General features: G+C 37.9%; 1 protein-coding gene across 2 annotated transcripts in view; it reads right to left on the bottom strand.

Moving 5' to 3' along the window:
* Window positions 1-4,277: 4,277 nt before the first annotated feature.
* The window catches only part of LOC139044486 (centromere-associated protein E-like), a 145,188-nt gene continuing 123,320 nt past the window's right edge, over window positions 4,278-26,145 (bottom strand). For both annotated transcript variants that reach the window (XM_070503918.1, XM_070503917.1), the window contains 9 exons: window positions 24,035-24,232; window positions 22,928-23,131; window positions 20,841-21,059; window positions 17,731-17,916; window positions 11,155-11,267; window positions 9,451-9,548; window positions 7,652-7,835; window positions 5,678-5,964; window positions 4,278-4,633 (listed from right to left, as the gene is read on the bottom strand). In XM_070503918.1, the coding sequence (XP_070360019.1) occupies window positions 4,539-4,633; window positions 5,678-5,964; window positions 7,652-7,835; window positions 9,451-9,548; window positions 11,155-11,267; window positions 17,731-17,916; window positions 20,841-21,059; window positions 22,928-23,131; window positions 24,035-24,232 (1,584 nt within the window). In that variant the 3' untranslated portion in view covers window positions 4,278-4,538. The remainder of the gene's footprint in view (window positions 4,634-5,677; window positions 5,965-7,651; window positions 7,836-9,450; window positions 9,549-11,154; window positions 11,268-17,730; window positions 17,917-20,840; window positions 21,060-22,927; window positions 23,132-24,034; window positions 24,233-26,145) is intronic.

The following is a 26,145-nucleotide window of genomic DNA, read 5'->3' as shown; positions in this document are numbered from 1 at the left end:
CCCTCTGTATAGTCAGTGGACTAAATTTGTTTAAGGTTAGGGACCATATCTTTTTCACCCTTACATTGTGATCAGCTCATATTAAAAGTATGAGTTATTTGTTTTCCAGCTACAACATGAGTCCCACAAAGGCAGTGCCTTTCGGTGCCTAGACCAGTGATCAGCACACAGTAGAAGGTAGTTAAATATTTGAGTATGAATGGCAGGCTCTCAATAAGTTTCCTGAACATGATTCTGCTAGGCTCTCAAGAAAATGTTTCCTATGCACAATACTGTATTTTGTCTTCTCTGGTCCTGACTTGACTTTTCAGATTTTAGTGTTGTCTGACCATCTTATTGCTTTTTAACATTCTCGCAAGTTTCCATTGCTAACTTTCATCATTGTTCCTTCACAATCTTTCATCATGACACTGAAACTCAGGTCATAAGAGTTAAGCAACATTCTGAGGGAGACATCAGCAAGACGGAGGAATACAAAGTCCCGGCTCTTTTTCCCTGACAGAGACACTGTCGTAACAGCAATACATGGACCAAAGTATCTTTGTGAGAACTTCAGAAGCCAGGTAAGAAGTTGCAGTCCCCTGGGTAAGGGCAAAGCTAACAACTTCCACCCTGAAACTAGGCAGAAGAGCCCTTTCATTTTCCCTGCGACCACCTCTCCCCCAAGCCAGCACAGCTCACCCCTGCTTACAGCTCCTCCATCGTGAGGAGCAGGGGAAAGAAAAGAGAGGAAAATTCAGTCACAGTTCCGTCTTTTTGGAGAGCTGCCTGAAGGACTGGTTTCTGTCTCACTTGACCCGAACTGCTGATGGAACTGGCATGGTCTGGCACCAGACAGAGCCTAGCGTGGCTCAGCACCATCAGGAGTAGGTGCCCAACTCGAAGCTTCATCCTCGGGAGGGAGGGAGGGAGGAGAGCAGAGCGTGTGTCTTATGTGCCAGCGTTTTGGAGGGCTGCCATTGGGACTGGTTTCTATCTCACCTGATTTGGGGTGCTGATGGGAGCTGACGTAATTTGGATGCCTGGGGGCCAATGAGAACAAAGGAGAGTGGGGTGGCTTCCTGCTGCAGCACCAAAGAAGCTGCAGTACTACAGACAGATATTAGAGGGAGCAAGAGATTATGAGCTCCTGAAAAAGAAACTGGCAAACCTCTCTAATTGGCAAATCACATACACAAGCCTAGAGAGTCACATCTGCCCAAAAGCTTTCAGAGGGCCCACAGTCTATAACTGGGCTGACTGATGAAGGTCTTCCCCTGTATGAAGCAGCCCACAAAGACTGGAAGAGGTGGCTATTTTTCAAATGCATAAAAGTCAGCAAAAAAATCAAAAGGCACACAAAGAAACAGAGAAACACGATGCAATCAAAGAAACAAACTAAATCTCCAGAAACCAACTCCAAAGAAATGGTGACCTATGAACAAATACCTGACAAACACTTGAAAATAATAGTTTTAAGGAAGCTCAATGATCTACAAGAGAACACCAATAGACAGCTAAATGAAATCAGGAAAATGATGCACAAACAAAATGAGAATATTAAAGAGATGGAAACTATAAAAAAGGACCAAACAGAAATTCTGGAGCTGAAGAATACAAATAACTAAAATGAAAAATTCACAGAGGGGTTCAATAGCAGACTTGATCAAGCAGAAGAATCAATAAGTTGAAACCAGGTCATATGAAATTACTCAGTTAGAGAAGAAAAAAGAAAAAAGAATAAAGAAAAGTGAAGAGAGCCTAAGGTACTTATGGGACATCAGCAAGTGGACCAATATATGCATCATGGAACTTCCAGAAGGAAAGAGAAAGGGACAAAAGATTTATTTGAGGAAATAATGGCCAAAAACTTCCCAAATCTGAGGAATGAAAGATATCCAAATTCAAGAGTTAAGCAACATTCTACTAGACTGGATATCTGAAGACTGATCTTATATATATATATAATTTCTATTGAGTTCATAAGAGTTGACATCATTGTGAAATTTCAGTTGTACATTGTTTCTTGTCTGTCACCACGTAAGTGTTCTCCTTCACCCCCTATGCCCACCCCTCACCCCCCTTCCCCTGGTAACCACTGAACTGTTTTCTTTGTCCATGTGTTTGTTTATATTCCACATGTGAGTGAAATCATCTGGTGTTTGTCTTTTTCAGTCTTACTTCCCTTAGCATAATTCCCTCCAGGTCCTTCCATGTTGTTGCAAATGGGATGGATCCGTCTTCTTTTAATGGCTGAGTAGTATTCCATTGTATATATACCACATCATCTTTATCCAATCATTGGTCAATGGGCACTTGGGTTGCTTCCAGGTCTTGGCTATTGTGGATAGTGCTGCTATCAACACAGGGGTGCATATGTTCTTTGGATTATTGATTGCAAGTTGTTTAGGTAGATACCCAGTAATGGAATAACTGGATATGGTATTTCTATTTTTAGTTTTCTGAGGAACCTCCATCTTGTTTTCCATAGTGGCTATACCAGTTTGCAGTCCCACCAGCAGTGTATGAGGGTTCCCTTTTCTCCACACCCTCTCCAACTTTTGTTATTTTTAGTCTTAGTGATTATAGCCATTTAAACAGGTGTAAGGTGGTATCTTAGTGTAGTTTTGATTTGCATTTCCCTGATGATTAGTGATGTTGAACATCTTTTCATGTGTTTCTTGGCCATCTGTATATCTTCTTTGGAAAAATGTTCATATCCCCTGCTCATTTTTTGATTGTGCTGTCTTTTTGTTGTTCAGTTGTGTGAATTCCTTATATATTATGGAGATTAACTCCTTGTCAGATATATGATTTGCAAATATTTTCTCCCACTTGGTGGGCTTTTTGTTTTGATCCTAGTTTCTTTTGCCTTGCAGAAGCTCTTTAGTCTGATGAAGTCCCACTTATTTTTTTCTTCTGTTTCCCTTGTCTGAGAAGACCTGGTATTCAAAAAGATCCTTTTAAGTTTGATGTCAGTGAGTCTACTACCTCTATTTTCTTCTAGGAGTTTTATGGTTTCAGGACTTATCTTCAAGTCTTTGATCCATTTTATTTTTGTGTATGGCATGAGATAATGGTCTACTTTCATTCTTTTGCATGTGGCTGTCCAGTTTTCCCAACACCATTTGTTGAAAATACTTTCCTTTCTCCATTGTATGTTCCCAGCTCCTTTGTCAAAGATTAGCTGTCCATAGATGTGTGGTTTTCCTTCTGGGCTTTCAGTTCTGTTCCACTGATCTGTGTGTCTGTTTTTGTACCAGTACCATGTCATTTTGATCACTATGGCTTTGTAGTACACTTTGAAGTCAGGGATGGTGGTACCTCCAGCTTTGTTCTTTTTTCTCAGGATTGCTTTAGCAATTTGGCGTCTTTGGTTGCCCCATATGAATTTTAGGATTCTCTGTTCTGTTTCCATGAAGAATGTCATTGGGATTCTGATTGGGATTGCATTACATCTGTAGATTGCTTTGGGTAGTATGGACATTTTAACCGTGTTTATTCTTCCAATCCATGTGCGTGGAATCTCTTTCCATCTCTTTATGTCATCATCTATTTTTAAGACTGATTATATTTTTAATGGCCTTAAAGTCGTTTTATTACCCAGGTGAACATACCTACTACTTTGCAATACTCTTATTCAGTGGAGGAGTGAACATCGTAGAGAATCAACCTGCAGCTCTGTAATCATGTCTGGTTTGGGTGCAGAGGAGAAACCAAACTCCCAAGGGACAGGCCTGAGGGACAGCGTTATAGGAAGGCACAGTTTCACTTCACCCTAGTGAACCTGTGACAGTGTGTTAAGGTAAGGGAAATAACCAATTCATAGACTTTAACAGTGATGGCTATGATACAATTAATAATCTCTCCCTTTGAATAAGTCTTCTTACCAAAGAGCCAAGAATGCCTTGAAATCACTAACTGTGTTCTAAACCTTATGCAACTTGCTGTTTTATATGGTTTTTCAAAGTCATATGATATAAAAGTACTATCAGATACTCTCTAAAACCACAGTTCTTAACCTCTTATAGAGTAACAGACCTCTCAGAGAGTATGTTATAAGAAAGTAGGGACCCTAGTATCCTAGAAAACTGAATCCACACACAAAAGATAAAATTTCAGAGGTTTTACAGATTGTGTGAAGCCCATCCATAGATGCTTTATGTGTTGCGGGGAGCCCAGGTTTAGGAATTTTGTTAATTAAATGATGCTTTAATTTATGTATTATCTAAGTCACATGTGGATTACGAGATTAATGAAAATGTATACATTTTATGTATACACGGAAAGACTGGAAATTTCCTTCAATAACTTTATTCTTCACAAAATATATAAATAAATAAAACAATTCAACTTCTAAAGTATTACCACATTCAGGAAGAAGGCAGTCTATCACCATTCTAAATGACTGGAATGCCTCAATTTCTAATGGCAAAGTGCAAACTGAATTGAAATTAAGTTGGACTGTGACATCATTGCCAGGGATAGAAAAATAAAGTAACAAATACAGTCATTTCTAAATAAGGAACACTAGGCCCCTAGAAAAGTGACAGCAGAGTTTACTGAATCTTGCACTCGGGCACAGCTTGTCCTGAGGAGGCGTGCCAAGGGCCTGGCTGAGGATCCACACTCTCTGCTCCAGCAGTTTGTTCTTCTGAGAAAAAAATAGAAAGCAAAAGTCATCTTATTAAAAAACACGTTTGGTTGCAACACAACATACAGCTTATATACAGTTTACCTTACAGCTGAGGTAATGTTTTCAAATTGATAACCCATTATGTTCTCCTGCTGTTCTTTAACATCTTTCAACGGCTTCCTCTAGCATGCTCCCAGGATGAAGTAAAAATTCCTCTCCACAACCCACAAAGTCCTGCGCATCTGGCTCTTCTCTCTCTGGCTTCACCGACTTCACCCAGAGGAACCTGTGTGCACTGCGCTCTGGCCACACGTGGTTTTCCAACCCTTCCCCTGGTTACGGTCTCTCCCAGCTGGGCCGACCCTGTTCCCTCTGCCTGAATCGCCTTCCCCTCCCCTCTTTGTTAAGCTAACTCACCTTAACCTGTTAGATCTCAGTCCCCTTCTTCAAGGAAGACTTCCTTATGTTCCTAAAACAACCTATTAAAAACTCATAGGCTTTTGAACTCTAGAACTGTACCTTTTTTGACTACTTGATCACCGTCTATACCCACTAGACTGTGAACTCCAGGAAGGCAGGGGCCATATCTGGTTTGGTTATCAATGTACCATCAGGGTGCAATATGTGACACATAGGTGGAGACCAAAAATTTCTGTTCATTGAATGAATATGTAAATGATATAAGTCTATGATCTGGCTTGTGTAAAATGAATATAATGCTACTGGAAATACTGGCCCATTGAATTGATAAGAAGGTCTTTTGCAGTAAAAGTAGTTATGTTTGTAGGATGGTGTCTCTCTGTGTCCTCGAGAGCTGCTTGTCTATCTGAGGGAAAAGTTGAAGGTTCAGGAGGCAGAATAAGACTTCCCTCGGGGTAAAAAGTGATTTCACTTCAGTGCTGTGCTTTGGAGAAACTTCTCACAGAGACAGCAAATGACATCTCTGCAGTGCAGCTTCTCCATGACATCTTCTCTTGTCTAAACTTGCCCTTTGGGGCCACAGGTGACAAATGAGTTCCAACCGTTATCCCCGATCCCCAAGTAACCAGTATATTTACCCACCTGGGCGGAGGCCTAGACTTGAGTTATCAAAATAGCGAACTGGGTGAGGTGCTGGGAAAGACTTTGATCGGCCATCAAAAAACCAAGATTTCGGTGAGTCCTTTGGCACAGGATCTTGTAAATTCCGTTCCTTGCATTGAGAAGGCGTATGCTGTCTCTTTTGAGAAGCTGGTCCGGTCGCTTTAGGAGACTTTGGAGAATTCTCACAAGTCACTTCTTTGTGAGCTTCTCTTTTAAGAGTTCTCTCCTTCCACATTTTGACCTCATTGGAAAGATGATGATTATTGCTTAAATGTGGGGAAAAATAAAAGAGACTGTAAGACTGCTCAATTCCAGAAATATATTCATATTTACATAAAATTTTTTTTCTTAATTGTGGTAAAATATATGTGACATATAATTTACCATTTTATCATATTTACATTTTAATTTCAACCTAATGCTTCCTAAGTTTGGATTATTTCCACAGTTCAGAAAATGAAATGAGGTCAATATAAATTGAAAAATTGTACTAAATCTCCGTGATCACAGAATCTTGAAAAGTATGATATTAGGTTTCAAATGAATCAGTGATGTCGTCCAGCATGGTTTATCTACTGATGCTCTGTGGCAATAATTTGATAAGTTAGTCTTCTGGATGGATGAATCTTTAATGTACCTTTGTTATTTTAAAAGATATATTACACTGTGCTTTTCTGGATTACTTATAGTGTTGCTTCCCACAGGAAATGCTGCCTGCATTTATTCACTCCTTCAGAGAAGCCTGGGAAGCAATCCTAGGCCCTGCTCTCCTTTCTTTGATCAGTCAGCCAAGTGTTGTGATACAACCTCACACTTTTGGGTTCCCCCCCATTCTGCTCTAGCAGCTAGAGACGCCGTATGAGCTCATTAGGCCCCAGCTTAAAATCCTCCAGTGGTGGTAATCCTCCCGTTACATTTAGGAGACCACCCCAGCTGCCTCAGAATGACCTGCAATGTGTAATCTGGACCAGTGGCCTCTGGCATCGCATCTTGCACTTACTCTGCCTCATTCTGTATGCTCTGGCCACACTGCATGTCTTTCTGTTCCACTTTCCTCTTTGACTCAAAGCCTGTGCACATGCTGTTCCCTCAGCCTAGAAGGCTTAGCCATCTCTCCTGTCATCAAGCCTAACTGCTACTCATTTTCAGATCTACTCTTACATATTAGTTTCTTGATCACCGCCCCTCCCCACATCTAGATAAGGTCTGATCCCTCTGTTGGACCCTTTCATAATGTCCTGTTTGCTTTTTTTGTTGTTTAATAGCCTCACACAGAACAGTAGCTATTTGCATATTTATTTAATGCCTATTTTTCTTCTATTGCATCATTAGTAAAGATTAGCACAAGATTCTAATCTTTGGTAGAAGCCAATTAATTAAATTTTTTACAACTGTTTATAAAGGTTAATGGGCTACAATAATGGACCTCAGGGATTCTCCTTTGAGTAAAGCCTCACTGACTTGGGCATATTTGTGGCATATTTAAGCTCCCCTCAAAGATCTTGGTTTACTTTTTGGTTCTTGGCTTAGTTAAAAACAGGCTTAGCTAAAATCAGTTGATGGGCCAGCCCTGTGGCCTAGTGGTTAAGTTCCGGGCACTCCACTTTGGCAGCCTGGGTTTGGTTCTCGAGTGTGGACCCACATCACTCTGTTAGTGGCCATGCTGTGCTGGCAGCCCACATACTAAAAATAGAGGAAGATTGGCATGTTAGCTCAGGGGAATCTTCCTCAGGAAAAAAAAAAGGTCAGTTGATGGATAGCAAACCTCTGGAATGGTGCTACCATATTCTCATTCCTTTTAAAAAAGACACATTACATGAGCTCTAAAAATTACTTCCCCTATATGTGTGAGGGGTTGCCCACTGCAAAAAATATATATGCATGTGTAGGCATCATCCTCTCCCACACGTACCACCATAAGCATAATTCCTGTATCAGGTAAGCAGATCTTACCTTAACAGTTCATTCCATTGCTTTGTTAACTGTTCATTTTGCTGCTTTAACTTAGAAATTTCCTTTTCTAGCCGTATATATTCACTTTTCAAAATAAGAGCTCTTGTGCTTTGTACAATGCCGCTGCCACCCCCACAGGTTAAGGGTTTCCTTGAAGGCTGAGAATCAGTATGTTCTGATATCACTGTGGGAGGCAAACACACAGGCAGGTGATAATTTTAATTATCTCCAAAGTTCACAATAAAGGAAACATTAGTAAGTTCAATAAATCACTATAAAAAACAAAGCATCTCAGCACCATCTCCCTGAACGTCATCCTTGACTTCCTCCTCTTCCCTCACCTCCTATGCCAATTCCATCATGGATTCTAAGTATCTGTGGAACCCCTGCTTCTCTCCACCCACTACCTCCACCACCACCACCTGCTAGGATCACTCACGGTGACGGCAGCAGTCGGAGCTGCCCTTCACTGTCTACTCTCGACGCCAGTGGGGTCCCCTGGAGGGCTGCTTCCACCACACAGCGTGTGTGGGGTCCACCCCAAGGCAGTCAATGTGCTCCCAATACTCAACACGTATTTGTTAACTAAATAAACCTTAGACTGCTATTAAAGAATATACTATTCAGTATTTTACACCATATGTGTACAAGTAATGTAAAGAACTGTTTTGTAAATTTTAGGTAAAATTGCATAAAAGTGTGAGGTGCTTAGAAAGTGGAATGATCCACTGGGTCACTGACTGTTTACAAGGGAGGGGCAAGATGAGTGTGGGGAAGACACTCAATGTCCATTTCCTTTTCAATTATTCTGAATTCAGGTATAACACGTACCTGAAAGTCACAAATTAGAAGGAATCATCCTGACCCTTCTCTAACAACAAAAGTTCTATTTTTACCCCTTGAAGTTTTCCAGGTAGGAGCTGCAATTATCCTGCAATGGACACTAGGGCAGTTCAAACTAAACAAGCACCAGACAATGCATGGACAATAATACACACAAACATCATCTTGCATTTGCCTGACATTTAGAATTTTCAGTGTGCTTTCACACACAACTTTTAGCCTGATCCTTACAAGTCTATATCCAATCTAGAAGGTCAGGCGTTCTCCTCATGATTTCACAGGCTGTTAAGTGAGGGCAGTCAGCTTAGAGAACTGTTCGTGACGTTATTTCGATGCTGGACCCACTACACAAAGCTGCCCCAAGTACTGTTCAGCATTCTCTCTTTTCAAATGAAACATAAGAGACAGAAATATGGGAAAAGATACAGTTTGAGGAATGTATATGCAGAAATTTGATGATTAGATTTGAAAACTGTATCTAAGATAAGTTTCAAAGAGTTTGCCAGTAAGCATCAAGTCTGTATTTTCAGTACCAACAACAAGTAGGATAATATTTACTGTATACTGACTATGTTTTTACAGTGCACATGGTTAAAATCTATTAAGATATGCTTGTGTTTTATTGGGAAGGGTACGTCTACCTTGACAGGTAAGTCATTCTTGTATACTACTGAAGGTATCTTCACTGATATGTAAAGATCTGATAGCGCACAGGTTACATTCATAGTTTTTAAGAATCTATAATGGATAAATAGTTGAGATTACAGGAAACTTAAGGAGGTATCACAGGATAAATATGATCTCAATGAATTCATTTTAAAAATAGTTCTTTATAAATTAGTGATTAACAGGTTTATTCTTGACTGTCATATATATAGTAGCAGTCTTCAAAATGTGTAAGTATACTGAGAAGTAAGACGGAAAAAGATCTGGAAATATCAGCATTTTCTACTTACTTGAAGTATCTTGGGCCTGCTGATTTCGTCTAAGATTTTCTCTCAATAGCCTTATAACTTCTTTTTGATGTTCTACAGTGGCTTTTGTACAAGTAATTCTATTAAGAATAACAACAGAAATATGTAAAAGGCCAGCAACTAATTTTTAATGGAAGAATAAACAGAACTGCTGTCAAGAATTTTCTGATAAGATACATCACATTGATATGATATGCATAAGCAGCAGTAGGTAAGCCCTCACGATACCCCCTGGTATCATGCACTTTATAGCCATAAATAACACCATCAAATTGGAAGTGTTCTGTTTGGCTGCAGGGGCAATTTTTTTTTAACATTGAGAAACCAATTCTTTTAAAATTTCTGAAAGCCCAATAGGTATCATTAACTGGATATTGAGCAAAATTACATTCAGGGGCACCATAAAACAAATAATTGGGTTGTTATCATGAGGTCCTAGAAACCTCTTGAAGGTACAACAATTACCAAAGCGTAAAACCAAAAGCACCTTCTGTATACACTGTAAGGAAAGCACACTCGACTGCAGCTCTGATCTGAGGTGACACAGTCAGAGGTCACAGTCTGCTCATTGCACCCAGGAGAAAAAGACATTCTGTTAATTATTTGCTTGAGTGTTAATTGGCAATGCTAAATTATGAGACTTTCTGCCTTTCTTAGAGACTGAAAGTATCTGCTGATTCTATTCTATATAAAATTGCTTTGCATTTATTTAAAAAAATTTTTTTCTTTTGAGGAAGATTAGCTAGCCCTGAGCTAACATCTGCCACCAATCCTCTTTTTGCTGAGGAGGACTGGCCCTGAGCTAACATCGGTGCCCATCTTCCTCTACTTTATATGTGGGATGCCTACCACAGCATGGCTTGACAGGTGATGTGTAGGTCCACACCTAGGATGGTGAACCCTGGGCCACCGAAGCGGAATGTGCAAACTTAACCACCGTGCCACTGGGCTGGCCACTAAAATTGCCTTTTTAATGATGCTCCACTAAAACCAACAGTCCTATCAATAGAAGGCTGGTTAGAATGCATGAAGATTCAGAGTGCGACTTTTTGGGCAAAATTAGATATAATCATTAAACATTTATTAAACATTTACAGGAAGAATAAAAAGTGTGAGGAGTCAGAGGTGACATATTAATAAGTGGCAACATTATATTTCTAATTCAGTTTCCTTGACTCTCTGTTTAATGTTCTTTTCATTATGCTATACCACAAAGAACTTTAGGCATGCTATTGTATATGGTACTATACATAAATAAATCAATAAAAAGGGAATATGCTCTTGGGCACTAAGTACTACAATTTAAAAGGAAATAAAACCTTACACAAAAATACAATAGGAAGAACAAATGAAATTAAGAGAACCAACAGAAACCTTAGACAAACTGCTAAAAACACACACACGTTCTTAATATTCACTTTCAAACAAAAAAGGCCATTTTTAAGCTGTTCCTATATGATTGAACAAGAAGTATCCAAAGACATAGTATGTCAGTAATTGATCAGAATTGTGCTTGTTTTCAAAACCTTTGCATACATAATGAGAATTTAATAACTTTAAAATCTGTAGATGTTTGTATTTATTTTATAAAAAGCAATAACAATATCTTAATATATTTTAAATTTATACAGTTTAGAAAGGAAGTTTAAGCTACTAAAGTCATATTCAATTAAGACAAAGACATACTCCTTTTCAAACTCCTTGGCATTTCTCATCTTCTCTAGGTCTATTTTCACCAGCTTTGTTTTGAGCTCTTCAATTTCTTCTTTATAGGGCTTAGCTCCTAAAGCAACTTTGTCCTAAAGGTTTTAGAGAAAAGAGAAATAAAGTAATTTTAGAGCAGTTTCAAAGACTTGTTAACTACCTAATATAGTAGGAACATTTTAAAACAGCAAACTCCAAACATATGAAAAGGAGGAAAGGCACAAATTTTAACCCTAAAATGAGTAACAAATAGATATTTGATGTGAAGTACATGTGAAGCTATTGGAAGCTAATGTGTAATTAGAAAACCTATGACTTCTATTTCTTAAAACAAATATTTTTCCCAATTAAAAAACAATATACTTAAACAAAATGAAACAGAAAGGTTGAAACGAATGAAATGGGTAGATAAAGGTAAATCAGGAAAATAAGACAAGAGATGAACAGTAATATAAATATCAAAGTAGAACTGAATTCAAGGCACAAAATATTATATAACATTATTGGGGATATTCTGTACTCAAGGTTGGTTCAATCTAGCCATACATCTACTTCGACTCAGAAAAAAAATCAGTCATATATACATACAAACATATACAAAAATCTTTTTTAATAAATAGGTTTAACTTTTTAGAGCAATTTTAGGTTTATAGACAAATTGAGCAGAGTACATAGAGTCCCGGTAATACCCGTGTCCTCCCCTAGTTTCTCCTATTATTAACATCTTAGTGTGGTATGATTGTTACAAATGATGAGCCAATATCGATACATTATTAACTGACGTTCACAGTTTACATTAGAGTCTATTGTTTGCATTGTATAGTCCATGGGTTTTGACAAATGTATGACACGTGTTCATCATCACTGTATCATGCAGAATAGTTTCACTGCCCTAAAAATCTCCTGTGCTCCACTTATCCATCCCTCCACCCTCCCCCAGAACCCTTAGTAATCATTGATCTTTTCCTGTTCGCCTAGTTTTGCCTCTTCCAGAATGTCATACAGTATGCAGTGTTTTTAGATGGGCTTTTTAAAATTAGCAATGTGCATTTAAGGTTCCTCCATGTCTTTTGTGGCTTGATGGCTCATTTCTTATTATTGCTGAATAAATCATTCATTTCTTTTATTGCTGTTACCACAGCCATACTATGGATTACTATTATATATTGAATACAAAAATAAACCCATCTAAATAGGGACCCAGAGAGCTCTTCATTCCTCTAGGCGTTACCCCTAGTGCCTATAAAAACATTTGCACACACACGTAGTTAGCAAAGACTAAAAAGATGCAAGCTTCCAAAGCTGAGATGCTCAGCTTAAGAGGGTTGCTGACTAGGTCAGATAAGCCCATTCTGGGAGGAGCCCAGTATTTGCTCAGTCATGGCACCAGTAAAATACCCTGGCTTTCTGGACCAGATGCTGATATCAGGGACTCCTTGAGCATATGACTGGCTGGAGTGGTGTCAGTTTTGTAAGAAACTGCCAAACTCTCTTCTAAAGTGGCTACTGTACCACTTGCATTCCCACCAGCAGTGAGCAAGAGCTCCTGGCCCCACTCCTTGCCAGCATTTAGTGTAGTCAGTGTTCCGGATTTTGGCCATTATATTTTGAGATACAGTGGATGTACAGTGGTATCTCATTGTTTTTTAATTTGCAATTTTCTAATGACATATGATGTGGAGCATCTTTTCATATGCTTATTTGCCATGTGTGTATCTTCTCTGGTGAAGTGTCTGTTCAGATCCATTGCCTATTTTTAAATCAGGCTGTTTGCTTTCTAATTATTGAGTTTTAAGAGTTCTTTGTATATTTTGGATAACAGTTCTTGAAAGATATGTGTTTTGCAAAGATTTTCTTCCAGTCTGTGGCTTGTCTTTCATAGGGCAAACATTTTTAATTTAAATGAAGTCCAGTTTATCAATTTTTTTCCTTCATAGATTATGCTTTTGGTGTTGTATGTAAAAAAATGTCAATGCCAAACCCAAGGTCACCTCGATTTTCTCCTACGTTATCTTCTAGGCATTTTCTAGTTTTGTGTTTTAGATTTAGGTTACAATCAATTGAGTTAATTTTTGTGAAAGGTGCCCAGTTGTTCAGCACCGCTAGTTGATAAGACTACCCTTTTCCATTGAATTGCCTTTGCTCTTTTGTCAAAGATGAACTGACTATATTTGTATATATTTCTGGGCTCTCTATTTTGTTCCATTGATCTATTTGTATACATTTTGATTTAAAAGTTCAAAGAACTCTAAAAATATTTATTCATTTATGACACCTAAAAGAAAATTTCAATATATTCTAAAAATGGAGAAATTGCAGTAATTTTTTTGCCACAATATAATGAAATAAATTAGTCATATATAACAGTTTTAAAGCAATTCTTGAGTAAAAGAAATTGAAATTGGAAATACTCTCTTAGAAATGAAAGACAGTGAGAATTCCTTATTTCAAACACACGACGTGTGCCCAAGCTGCACTCAGAAGCGCTGACAGCCTTAAACATCCTCTAGCCGCCTGAGGAGTCTGAGCGCCTGTGTTCTCAGTGAACAGCACCTGCTCATCCTATTTTAGATGGAGTCTGCTGAGAAACTTTCTTTGCTCTACCAGAAAAAGAATTCCTTTGAGATTCTGATTTGAATTACATTAACTTTAGAAATTAATTTGGGAAAAACTGATGGTTGTACAGTATTTAGGTTACAACCTAGGAAATGGCATATTTCTTATTTTAAACCACATGCTCTCCTATATTTCCTTTTAGAGTTTTGTTGTTCTTTTCATATATGTTGCCTCATTTTTTGTTAAGGTTAGTCACTTGAGCATTTTATATTTTGTGCCAGTTATAAATAAGATCTTTTTTTCCCACTGTGCAGGATGTCCCTAAAGTACTAGCACAGTTTGAATTTTTAACAAATTTACTGCTACTTGATATAAATAATTTGTAAAGATACAACAGAGGAAATGTATCAAGATTTAAACAAAACTGTTAATGAGTCATTTGTTCAAATTACTTTCTTCTATATTCACTTAATAAACCCTACATTATATTGGACAGCTATATCCAGGTGAATTAAAATAGTGGTGAATAGGTTAAAAGTTAATATCTTTGCATTTTACTATGCCAAATCTCGAGTTAAATATACTGTTGCATTTTATAGAATATTTATATAAAATACAGAAACAGATTCTTAAAAATTCAAACTGTATAAAGATTTTATGGATACCCTATACTTTGCTTTCTTTCCTCATGGATGCTGTACAATGGCATACTCTATTATATTATCTAAATGGTTACTTTTAGTATGCAGGAAAGATATTCCTCTCTCCATAGACACCTGTACCAATCTATACTGAGTGTGGAGAAATTTGTCGCTTACTCCCTCTTTCTTGAAACACTAGCTTCACTTATATGAAGAAACTGGAACCACTCTGTTGCCCAGACCCCCTTTTCTTTTTCACTCACTGGCTGCTCCATCTCAGTATCATTTGGTTACTCCACATCTCCTCTCCATTATGCTTATGCCCTCGTCCAGTCTCATGATTTTTATATGCTGATGATTCCCCAAACTTAAACCTCTCGCCTATATCTTGCTCAGACTCAGATATTCAATTGCCTAAGTCATATCTCAACTTGGGTGTCCCCAGGGGGCATTTCCAATTCAGCATGTCCAAAACTGAACTTTCCTGGTTTCAAACTTCCTCTTCTGGCAGTCTTTCCCATTTCCGTATGTAGCAACTCTATCTTCTTGGCTGCTCAGGCCAAAAACTTTGGAATCATCTCTGACTCCAAGAAATACGAGAGGTACGTGTTTGGCTTTCTCTTTGATAAATTGAATCTAAATATTTTGCAAAAAAAAAGAAATATGAGAGGAAGAGACATGTGCCACTTCTGGGCCAGAGCCTTTATGAGTACAGATTTTAAGACAATTTTTAGCTTCTCCATCTTGTCCCTTTTCTGTGAGCCTGAGCACGGACAGCTTACAACTGGGCTTTAACCATGCAGATGAAAACAGCACCAAGGAAGTGCTGGAGAAACAAGATGGGAGAAACGGGGGCCTCTGAATGACCATGTGGAAAGGAGCCACTTGCCAAGCTGGAACCCACACTTTTACGTGTGAAATAAGCTTCTGTTTTGTTTGAGCCATTGCATTTTGTGGTTCCCTTTGTTGTAGGAGCTGGCACGTCACTAACAAACACGCCTTCCTGGATTCTATTTTCAAAGGGCAGCCTTTAAAAATTTAAGTCAGACTATATCATTTTGCCAAAATCCTCTGATGACTTCCCATCTCATCCAGAATAAAACCCAAAGTGCTTACAAATAGCTTTCAAGATGCTTTATGATTTGGCTCTCTGCTACTTCTCACCTATTTCCCCTTCTATCCTTGCCCACGCTGCTCAGGAGACGCTGGCTTTCTTGCTGTTTCCTTGAATACATCTCAACTACTTCTGTGTTGTGGCCTTCGCATTTGCTACTTCTTTTGCCTAGAAGGCCCTTCCCTACCAGACAGCTCACACCATCACTTCGTCATCTTAATTGTGCGGCTCTCCTCAACTCCCCTTACAAAATCACACTCCTACTCACACCCACTCTCACCCTGCACCTATATACCTCTGTCTGGCTTAATATTTTTCCATTGCACTTCTCACCGTTTAACAAACATATATACTTGTTTATTTTCTGACTTCATGAAGCAGAATGTAAGCCTCTTCAAGGAGGCTTTATTTTTTTTCATTGCAGTACACATGGCATCTAGAACAATGACCAACACATAGTAGGTATTCAACAAATACTTGTTGAATGAATAAAAATGTGATCATTTAGTTATTTGAAGTATTAAAAAATTACTCTCAAAGATTTTAAAGCTTTACAGTTGATTTTCTTGGTTTTTAGCTATACTAACAATTTCTAAAAACAAAATTAAGATTATTTTCTCTTGCCTCTCTGTTTCATGTCTCATTGAAAGAACCAGAATTTTTAGAACAATGTTAAATAATGAAAAGAGTAGGCATTCTTGGCTTGTTTCTAATTTTTGAATGAAGAGAAGAGACACTGGAGCAGGAACAGTGAACAAAATGCCTATTAGGATCCGACCCAAGTAGCAGAAGAGTGAGAAGTAGCTGTGGCTCAGACGAGGAAGGAAGGCTGTGATGAAGGAGGGTGCGACTTGTGTAACGGCATTCAAGCTCAAAAACATTTCAACTCTGCTCTTTCTAGAGAAAACAGGTTAGATTAAGCCCATAGGCTACCAGGTGGGACTCAATAACAGGGGATTAAGTAGAAAAAAATATAATTTTAAAATGTACTTATCTAACAGAGTATTAAATATTTAGATAAGAAGCATATTTTTTTGAAAAATAAAAAGAAAGTCTCAACAAGAAAAAAACCAACAACTCAATTAAAAAGTGGGCAAAAGATCTGAACAGAGATTTCTGCAAAGAAGATATATGGGTGGCCAACAGGCTCATGAAAAGATGTTCAACATCATTAGCTATCAGGGAAATGCAAATCAAAACTACAAGGAGATATCACCTCACTCTGGTCAGAATGGCTATAATTAACAAGACAGGAAACAACAAGTGTTGGAGAGGATGTGGAAAGAAAGGAACCCTCAAACATTGCTGGTGGGAGTGCAAAGTGGTGAAGCCACTATGGAAAACAGTATGGAGACGCCTCAGAAAATTAAGAATAGATCTACCATATGATCCAGCTATCCCATTGCTGGGTATTTATCCAAAGAACTTGAAAACACAAAGGCATAAAAGATATATGCACCCCTATGTTCATCACATCATTATTCACAATAGCCAAGGCTTGTAAACAACCTAGGTGCCCATCAAGGGACGAATGGAAGATGTGGTATATATACACAATGGAATACTACTCAGCCATAAGAAATGATGAAATCTGGCCATTTGTGACAACATAGATGGACCTTGAGGGTATTATGCTAAGTGAAATAAGTCAGAGGGAGAAAGTCAAATACCATATGATCTCACTCATAAGTAGAAGATAAAAATGACAAACAAACACAGAGCAAGAGAGACTGGATTGGTGGTTACCAGAAGGGAAGGGAGGAGGGGGAAGGGCAAAAGGGGTGATTAGACACACGTGTGGTGATGGATAATTGGTCTTTGTGGGGTGAACATGATGTAATCTACACAGAATTCGAAATATATTATGATGTACACCTGAAAGTTATATAATGTTATAATCCAATGTTACTGCAATAATGAAAAATTTAAAAAAAACATATTTATGAAAAAATGTTGCAATATACTACTAGAGATATACAAACATACATCCTCTACATTTTTGGCATTCAGAAATTAAAGTGAAAATAAAAAATTTCCTTACTTTGAAAAGTAAAAAAATTAAAAAAAATTAAAAAAATAAGATATATTTTAAACTGTCAAGAATATTTATGTTTTTTAAAAATAATTTTTACAGGAAGATGAAAACAATCATTATTTGGCATGAAAATAAACGTATGCATTTATTTATATTTATTATGCATAATTTATAAAATTATGCCTTTATTTATAAAATGAGTTTTAAGTTACCTGAAGTACTTGGATCATTTCTTTTGTTTTTTCAAGGCATTTATTTGATTCATTAACTTGTGATTGAAGTTTTGCTATTATATCATTAGTCATCTCAAGCTCTTTCTGCATCTTTATAATCTTGTCTTCCTTTTGCATGGCAGTTTCTTTAGCTTCACGTAGTGAAGTTTCCAGCTCTTGAATCTTCTATTAAAAAAAACACACATATATAAGGTGTGCCTTGAAGACAGAATCACAGTTTATATGAAACAAAGATCATATATAGGTATTAATCTTTCAGATTGCATCAACATAGGATAGATGGAGACTCCAAATGTCACTCAATTTATACATGTATTATTTTTTTCATTTAGAAGCTGATCATTTAGGACTAAAAGAGGCCCAGATTTTATATAAGGTTAGTACTTATTTTATTTACTAGTTAGCATGGTGCTAAGCATATTAAATAGGCACTTACATTTTAAATTAACACTACTTACAGAAAGTATATTTGTTAATTGACACTTTAGAGGAATACATGTAACATATCTTTCCCTTTATTTTTATTACCTAGTTTTTATGCTGAAAAATACAAGTATGTGGAAAAATCCAAAGGCATATAATTAAGATTAAGTTCCCCCATCTCAGAACCCCCACTGACTCTAAAGCGATGACTACTAAACTCTTTCAAGTGTATCCTTCTAGAAATTTTCTATATGTATCTACGCATGTGAATATACAGTTTACAAAAACAGTAAGTCACACACACAATAGTGTGTAAGAAGAAAGTTCACACAGAATAGCGTGAAAGAAGAAAGAGCCAAAGCAGGACTGCATTCGAACATGAAGAAGACAGATATGACTACAGAAGAACTATACAACTTTAATGTAGACCATGAAGACACTGAAATTGTTAAAGGTTTTGTTTCCCTTGGTTCAGTCATCAGTTTAAATGGAGACCGCAGCCAAGAAATCAAGAGAAGACTGTGACTCAGAAGGGCAGCGATGGAAGAATCAGGAAAGATCATCAACAGTAAGGGAGTATCATTAGAGACCAAGGCCAAGATTATCGACACCCTCGCATTCCCAATTACTATGTGTGGGTGCGAAAGCTGGACAGTGAAGAAGGCTGACAGGAAAAAATGGACTCATTTGAGATATGGTGTTGGAGGAGAGCTCTACCGATACCCTGGACTGCCAGAAAAATGAACAAGTGGGTCCAAGAGCAAATTAAGCCTGACCTATCTCTGGAGGCAAAAATTGTAAAACTGAGACTATCCTACCTTGGGGACATGATGAAAAGTAAAAGGCAGCAGGAAAAGAGGAAGACGAAATACGAGATGGCGTAATTCCAGAAAGGAAGCCATAGGCGTGAGTCTACAGGAGCTGAGTAGGGCTCTTGAGGACAGGATATTGGACATCACTCATTCATAGAGTTGCCAGGAATCAGAGCTGACTCTACAGCACATAACAACAATAAATATATACTTCTGGTTTTTTGTGGGTTTTTATTGCTGAGGAAGATGAGCCCTGAGCTAACTTCCTCTTTTTTTGCTTGAGGAAGATTAGCCCTGAGCTAATATCTATGTCAATCTTCCTCCATTTTATATGTGGATTGCTGCCACATCATGGCTGCCAATGAGTGGTGTAGGTCCGTGCCTGGGATCTGAACCATGAACTGGGCCGCCGAAGTAGAGCATGCAAACTTAACCACTATGCCATGGGGCTGGCCTCCTGCTTTTTAAAAAATTAAAAATTTTATTTTCACTTGATAATATATTTTCCAGATCTTTTCATTATCAACACATAGATCTCTCGCATTTTTGTTTTCATGGGTAAATATATCCTATTTCATGGAGGTACTATAAACTAGTTAACCTGTCACCTACTAATGAACATTTAGGTTATTTCCAGTTTTTTATAAGTACAAAAATATCTTAATTTGTTCATAATATAAGACTGTTCACATATACACACATGCAGGTTTTCCTGGAAAACGTTTCTTTTTGGTCCACCTGGAATTTACTTTTGTTTAATGAATGAGGTAGGAGTCCAGACTTATTCTTCTAAGATGGCTAGTTGGTTGTTCTGATTCAAACATTAAGCAGACTATCTTTCCCCCCTGAGTTGACTGCTCCTACTGTCATGCACTGAATTCTCCTACTTGTTTGGGTGGACTGCCCAACTCTCTGCCTGCCCCACTGCTCTACCTCCACATCACTGACCTGCTCTGTGCTACTCTGATTTGGCCTAATTATCAAACTAATAACATACGATTTATTATCTGATGGGGTATTTCCTGGGGTCATTGAAAATGGGATTTCCTTGTGCTTGTTTATCTTATTGCTTTGGAAGATGGGTTTCATATTTCCACTATTTTTACCTCTACAGCTGACTGAGGTCTGTAGTGATCAGCAAATCAATAAACTCTATATTAGTGATCTTCTAGTTTCCACTAGTAATAATTATTAAACTGGCAGTTGATGTTTTATTATAAATATTTATTTTGGTAAAAATGCTAAGTTGTAATTCACTCGGGTTCCCCACTAAGACGTGTGTGCTAACAAAATAAAACAGCGTGTTTGCTGTACAGATTCCCAAGTAAGGGCAGTTAATACAGTTATTGGATTATTCAAATAATGTACTGATTCTTGGGCACAGGTTAATCTGTATAAGAAATTTATTATACTTTTAGCCTCTTCCATTTTTGTTTTGATCACATTAACCAATATTAAAGACACTGATGATAATTAGAGAAAAGCTAAATTGCTCTTTCCCTCTAAACTAGTTTGGTACTATAGACATAGATTATAATTTAATAGAAAGTCACATGATTTAGAAAACTTATAATGTATGGTAATAACACCTTAAGTGGTATACATACCTATTAATCAAATTAAGGCATGAGTTACTTCTATTTTATAATTCAAAGGTAAGATCTTATGTAACATGTAGCTTTATAATTAGTTGAGTGAGCGCCCCAATAGAACTATATTTAAAAAACAAGTCCATCATGCATGTTCCCTAATACCTTCAATACTGTGATTTTGCTCTGAAATGTTACATATGATACATCTTTAACTCTACAATGAAGCTGCAAATTGAAAAACATCTTATAAGAAATCTCATACCTCTGTGGTTAGTTGTGTAGCTCTTGATGTGACATGAAGATTCTTATCGCCTTGTGTAGTAGGATTAACAAGGGCACCAGATGTTCGAGAGATCTTCAAAGTTTGATAGTTTTTCAACAGTTTTTCATTTTTCTCTTTCACTGATTTCAGGTCATGTTCCCATTCTTTGGTGATGGTCACATTTCTTTCCTCAAACTCTGTTGATTCATTTATTATAGCCTATTGAGTAGTAAAGACAACACTATAGCTTCTAAAATGAATTACGTATTAAAAAAACCACTATGGAAAATACTAGAGTTCTAGGACAAGGCATATGTTGAAATTCATTATTCAGAACATTCTAGAATAGTACTTTAAAAGAATGTGAACATTCTTTGTGGCTTGCACCAGTTCCTGACATTTCAGAAGACGCTGGATATTGATTATGAGAATAAAAGAAGAATAAGGACTAGAGAGGATTCATATTGATTTGCAAGATGATAATCTCATTCTATTAGATCAGCACTGACATATGAAGAGGAATCTGAAGAACTGGTCAGGTTAAAATCATTATGTATGTTATGACATATATAATGTCATATATAAACATTAACTGACATCTAATAGCAGAGCATACCCAGTAAACTTAATAACAATCTATTTTCCTCTTTCATTTCAAACCTCAGTGTTTATAAGGAAAAAAATTTACTGACTTTTCGTAATCTGAAAATCTTCTATTTCCGTGCAGGGAGTAACAGCCAATCCATACCCTCGTTACATCAAAGGCTGACTCACTCTGAAATTGCTTCTATCATCTTTTTACTTCCTATTCCTATGGGATGTACTTTTTGCTCTCATCATGAATGCCTTCTTGGCCTTACCTGTATCTTTCTTTGTGGCTTTATGGTAGTTCTGTGAGATGCGGATCCTAAATTAGTTGTGTTCTTGCTGGCACCCTGGACTCTCCTTGGTTCTGGACTACTGACCCCACACCACACCAAGTTATCAATTGCTATGCTCAGATGGTGGAAGAAGCCACATATCCATGCTGATCCACAGAGCAGAAATCTCTACTTTCTAACCACAAGTGAGCCCTCAATATTATGAGAAAAACACTGAATTATATGGAAATTATCTTATCCCAAACACTGGTTTTATGCTTTTCTTCATTGATTGTGGACCATTTTTTTTTATTTTAAAAGCTCATTTACTGTTTTGCTAGCTTGGGGTATTCGACAAATGGGATTCACTATCCACAGGAAAACCTTTTTTAAAAATGTTATCTACATTTCAATGTGATTTAAGTATAGTTTCCAGATGAAATTAAAGTGTCAGGAAAGAACTACCCAAACAAATGAAATATAAAACCAATCTTAGGAGCTATAATATTAATCTAGCTCCCTTTGCTCCAACTGCCTATATAACAAGCAACTTTCTGATTAATGACAATTTTACCAGGTGTATGAGGTAGAGATTACTTCAGAAAGCCGAATGAATCTTCTCATCAGTGGAAAGTAAAACAAATTAATAAAACTGATCTCAAGCAATCTTGGTTCATATGAATCTGTCCACAAGGGCTGGTCACCTTGGGAACAATGATACAAACCACATGTTTGAACCTCACAGTTGAAGGATCAGCACGTATGATAGCAACAGCACCGAGGTGAGAAGCACAAGGCCTCACTAATTAGTGGACTAGAGCTGTCTTTGGCTTGACCACAGGTGCTGCCCACAGCCCTGAAACAGGCTAGCATCTCACCTTGTTTGAGGATACTTGGGGGAAAAGGCTCAGGTCCTACGGAAGCGAGAAAGGACAGAGGAAAATGGCAAGATTTGAGGTTTCACCAGTGGAAATGGATTGTTATACTGCAACATTTTATTATCTTCTTTACAAGTTGATATATTTAATTACCTTAAGGAAGCAAAATGTGTTAGAGGAAGAACACATTTACAGTCACTCTTTTTCAAATAAAAAAATAAAGAAGCATATACAAATAAATGAAAGAAAATATACTTAAAATTAAGTTGCTCTAAGTCTTTTTAAGAATGAGGCAGAAAAATTAAAGCAAACAAAAAAAAAGAATGAGCACAAAAAAAGTACTACTTACAATTATCTTTTTATTATAAAAGATATTGACTTCACAAATCCTATCATTTTCTTTCTGGATGCCATTTTTAAGCTTTTCTATATCAAAATGAGTATTCAACCACTCTTCCAAAAACTGGGTCATTTCTTTCCTATTACTCAGTACTTGTTGAAATTCCATCTTTATGCTGTGGAAGTCACATTCCGAAAAATCTTTGAGAATTTCCTGTGTGAAAAATAAGCATTGAATCTCCTGAATCTTAGGAAAGTTTTTATCTAAATATCAGACAAATATCATAAAAAGGGGAAAATAACCTTACTGAACTTTCACTTCTAATATTTTGAAGTAAACATAATTCTAATTTATCCTCATTATATTAGAAATATAATTCTAATTTAAATAATAAAATTTTGGCAGTATAGGCTATGTAACAGAGGCACATCTACAAATTCTGCCTTTTGGCATTTTTAAAACCTGTTCGAAACAATGAATCTGTGACAGTGTCTGAAGTGCTTCTGGATGCAGCTTTTCTGTGCATACAGCAGGCCTTGCATGCATACTGGGAACTGCAGGGGCCTCACACTGCTGGGTGAGAGCAGGACACTCCATGTGGGGTTGCTACAATACAAATGTCTGTGACTCCCAGTCACAGATCTAGGAAGTTTTAGAAGGCATTTGGAAACTTATTCTGGCCTTCCAAGAAATCCTACTTGCTGATATTAAGTCTACTTTTCTATATCTGTGTAGTTCTGAAAGGAGGCTAGTCTATGACTTGGCACTCTTTACATCTGGCCAGCTGTCATCCTGCAACCTATTTTTTTTCTCCCCAAAGCCCCAGTAGTACATAGTTGTATATCCTAGTTCTAGGTCCTTCTGGTTCTTCTCTGTGGGACACTGCCACAGCATGGCCTGACGAGCAGTGCCAGGTCCACGCCTAGGATCTGAATCAGCGAACCCCAGGCTGCCAAAGCAGAGCACAGGAACCCACTTGCTACGCCACCAGGCTGGCCCCTCTGCAAGCTGTTTTTAATTTCATAAATGAAAATGACTCTAAGCACATGAAGAGGTACCTTTCTATTTGATAAAAAGACTTAAAATCTAATTAAATCCATTTTAAATAAATCATACCTCAATATGTAGATCCATTTTCTGGCTCAACTGGAGGTCCCCTAATTCTCTGGATGGTACATCATCATCTTGTTGAAGATGCTGCATTTTACTTAGCAGTTCATTTTGCTTTTCCACTTCATCAATAAAAACCATTTCAAGTTTACTGATGGATTCATGTTGTTCTTCCTTTATCTTTGTAACATGGCTTAACACATACTTGCAGGAAAACATGAAACAAATTGGGAAATGAAACTTTTATCACGTTTAGAGGAAGTTCTAAACTCTCAAGACTAAGAGGTGGGGCGGCTTGTCTTGTTTGTCTCTATCCTCTGAGGAGTGAGGAAGAAGGGAAGAACCTCTCTCTATTCCCAAGTTTCTACTCTCAGCGTCTTCGGAGAGTGACTTCCAGACCTCTAGTTTCTTATTTCTGACTTCCTTCTGGAGCTACCTCAGGGATGTCCTACAGTTACCTCAGATTCAATATGTTTACAATGTAACATGATGCCTTTCCCTATAAACCCACCTTTTTCTATTGCCTCCTTTTGGTTAATTATATCACGCAGTTTTCCCAGTGAGATTCATTTCAACATCCTCTCCTGCCTATGTCAGCTGGGTGGCCAACGTGAGTGTGCCCTGCCTCAGGACTTACCTGTCAAGTGTGGCTTAAAGGGGACAAGAATTTGAATGCCCTGGTTCTATGGACCTCATGAATAAGTTCTGGATATCTGATTGTTAGGCTTTTGAAGACTATTAGAGCCTGAGGGGCAATCTACCTAGGTAGGGAAGATACCGCTTCCTACTTCCTCAACTTCCACCATTCCTTAACAATTTACAATCTGGCCTCTTTCCTAACCACTCAACTAAAACTGCTCTGACAAAGGTCACCAGTAAGCTCTATTGTCAACAATTGAGGGGATCTCTTCATTCATGTTCTGGCTGTCTGAAGCATCTGCCACTCTTGACCACTTCATCTTTGACACACTCTCCTCCACTGACTTGACCAATGGCACTTTTGCTCAGTTCTCTCTTATCTCTCTGACTTTTCCAACCTCAAACTCATGTGTTGCTCTCTTTTCTGCTACTGCCTCTTGAGAACTGATCTTTTCCAGAGTTCTCTTTTATCTTCACTCTATTATGCTTCTGGGTGGCCTCATTCACACCTGTTGTACTATCTATCACCAAATGCTGATGGATCCCACATCTTTATCTGTGGTCCTGATTTTTCTCCTGACAAACCTCAGATTCACAACTAAAAGCCTACTTGGTTTCTCTTCCTGGATGTTCCATTATAGTTATTTCTATCTCAAAACATCTCAAATTAAACACCAGATCTCTCCTCCTGCCTCACCTGCCTTCTCCCTTTCGTTTTTTCTTTCTATCAGTTAATGGCACCACTATCCACAAACCCGGCTAAGCCCAAATCCTGGGGCTCAGTCTGAACTTCCCTCCCCTCCCTCCACTGTCAAGCACATGGACCTACTATTGTAAACTGCCAAATATTTCTTTAACTTCTTTCATCCTTTCCATCCCTATGAATCCTTCCCCCATAGTACTGTCACCCATCACATCTCTTCAGGACAATTGTAACTGCCTCTTGTCTCTTCTCTCTGCCACCAGGCTTATCATCCCCTGCAGACTCATTTCTTCTTTGTCTGTAGTGAAGTCTCTACAATGGCAACCCGATCACATTACTGCCACCACTTAAAATAACTGTCCAGTGACCCCTCCTCATCTCTAAAATGAACTCTAAGCTTTACTGCTTGAGCCCAGCTTCCAGTCCAGTCTTGTCTTCAACTTGTTCTCCAGGACATTGTCCACTACTGCACTTCTCACCTGTTCAAATGTCTGCCTCACCCACTGGACTAGGAGAGATTTAGCGGTTGCTCATCTCTGTCTCCCCAGCACCCTGACACATTGTTAAGGCCAAAGGCAGAGCTCAGGTTTTGTTGAATGAGCAGGTCCTAGATGCACTGAGGATCCTGCACATGCTATTCTCAGACCCATGCCATCTTTAATTCAGTAGCAAATGTACTAATTAGCAAATACACCAACTCCCAAAGCAGGACTTAAATATACTGGTTTGTAACTGAAATTAATGGCAATATTTACAAAGATATTACTAAAACAGG

This window comes from Equus asinus, unplaced genomic scaffold (assembly GCF_041296235.1).
Source record: "Equus asinus isolate D_3611 breed Donkey unplaced genomic scaffold, EquAss-T2T_v2 contig_89, whole genome shotgun sequence".
Classification (NCBI taxonomy): domain Eukaryota; kingdom Metazoa; phylum Chordata; class Mammalia; order Perissodactyla; family Equidae; genus Equus; species Equus asinus.
This window is presented reverse-complemented; position numbering and strand designations above follow the sequence as displayed.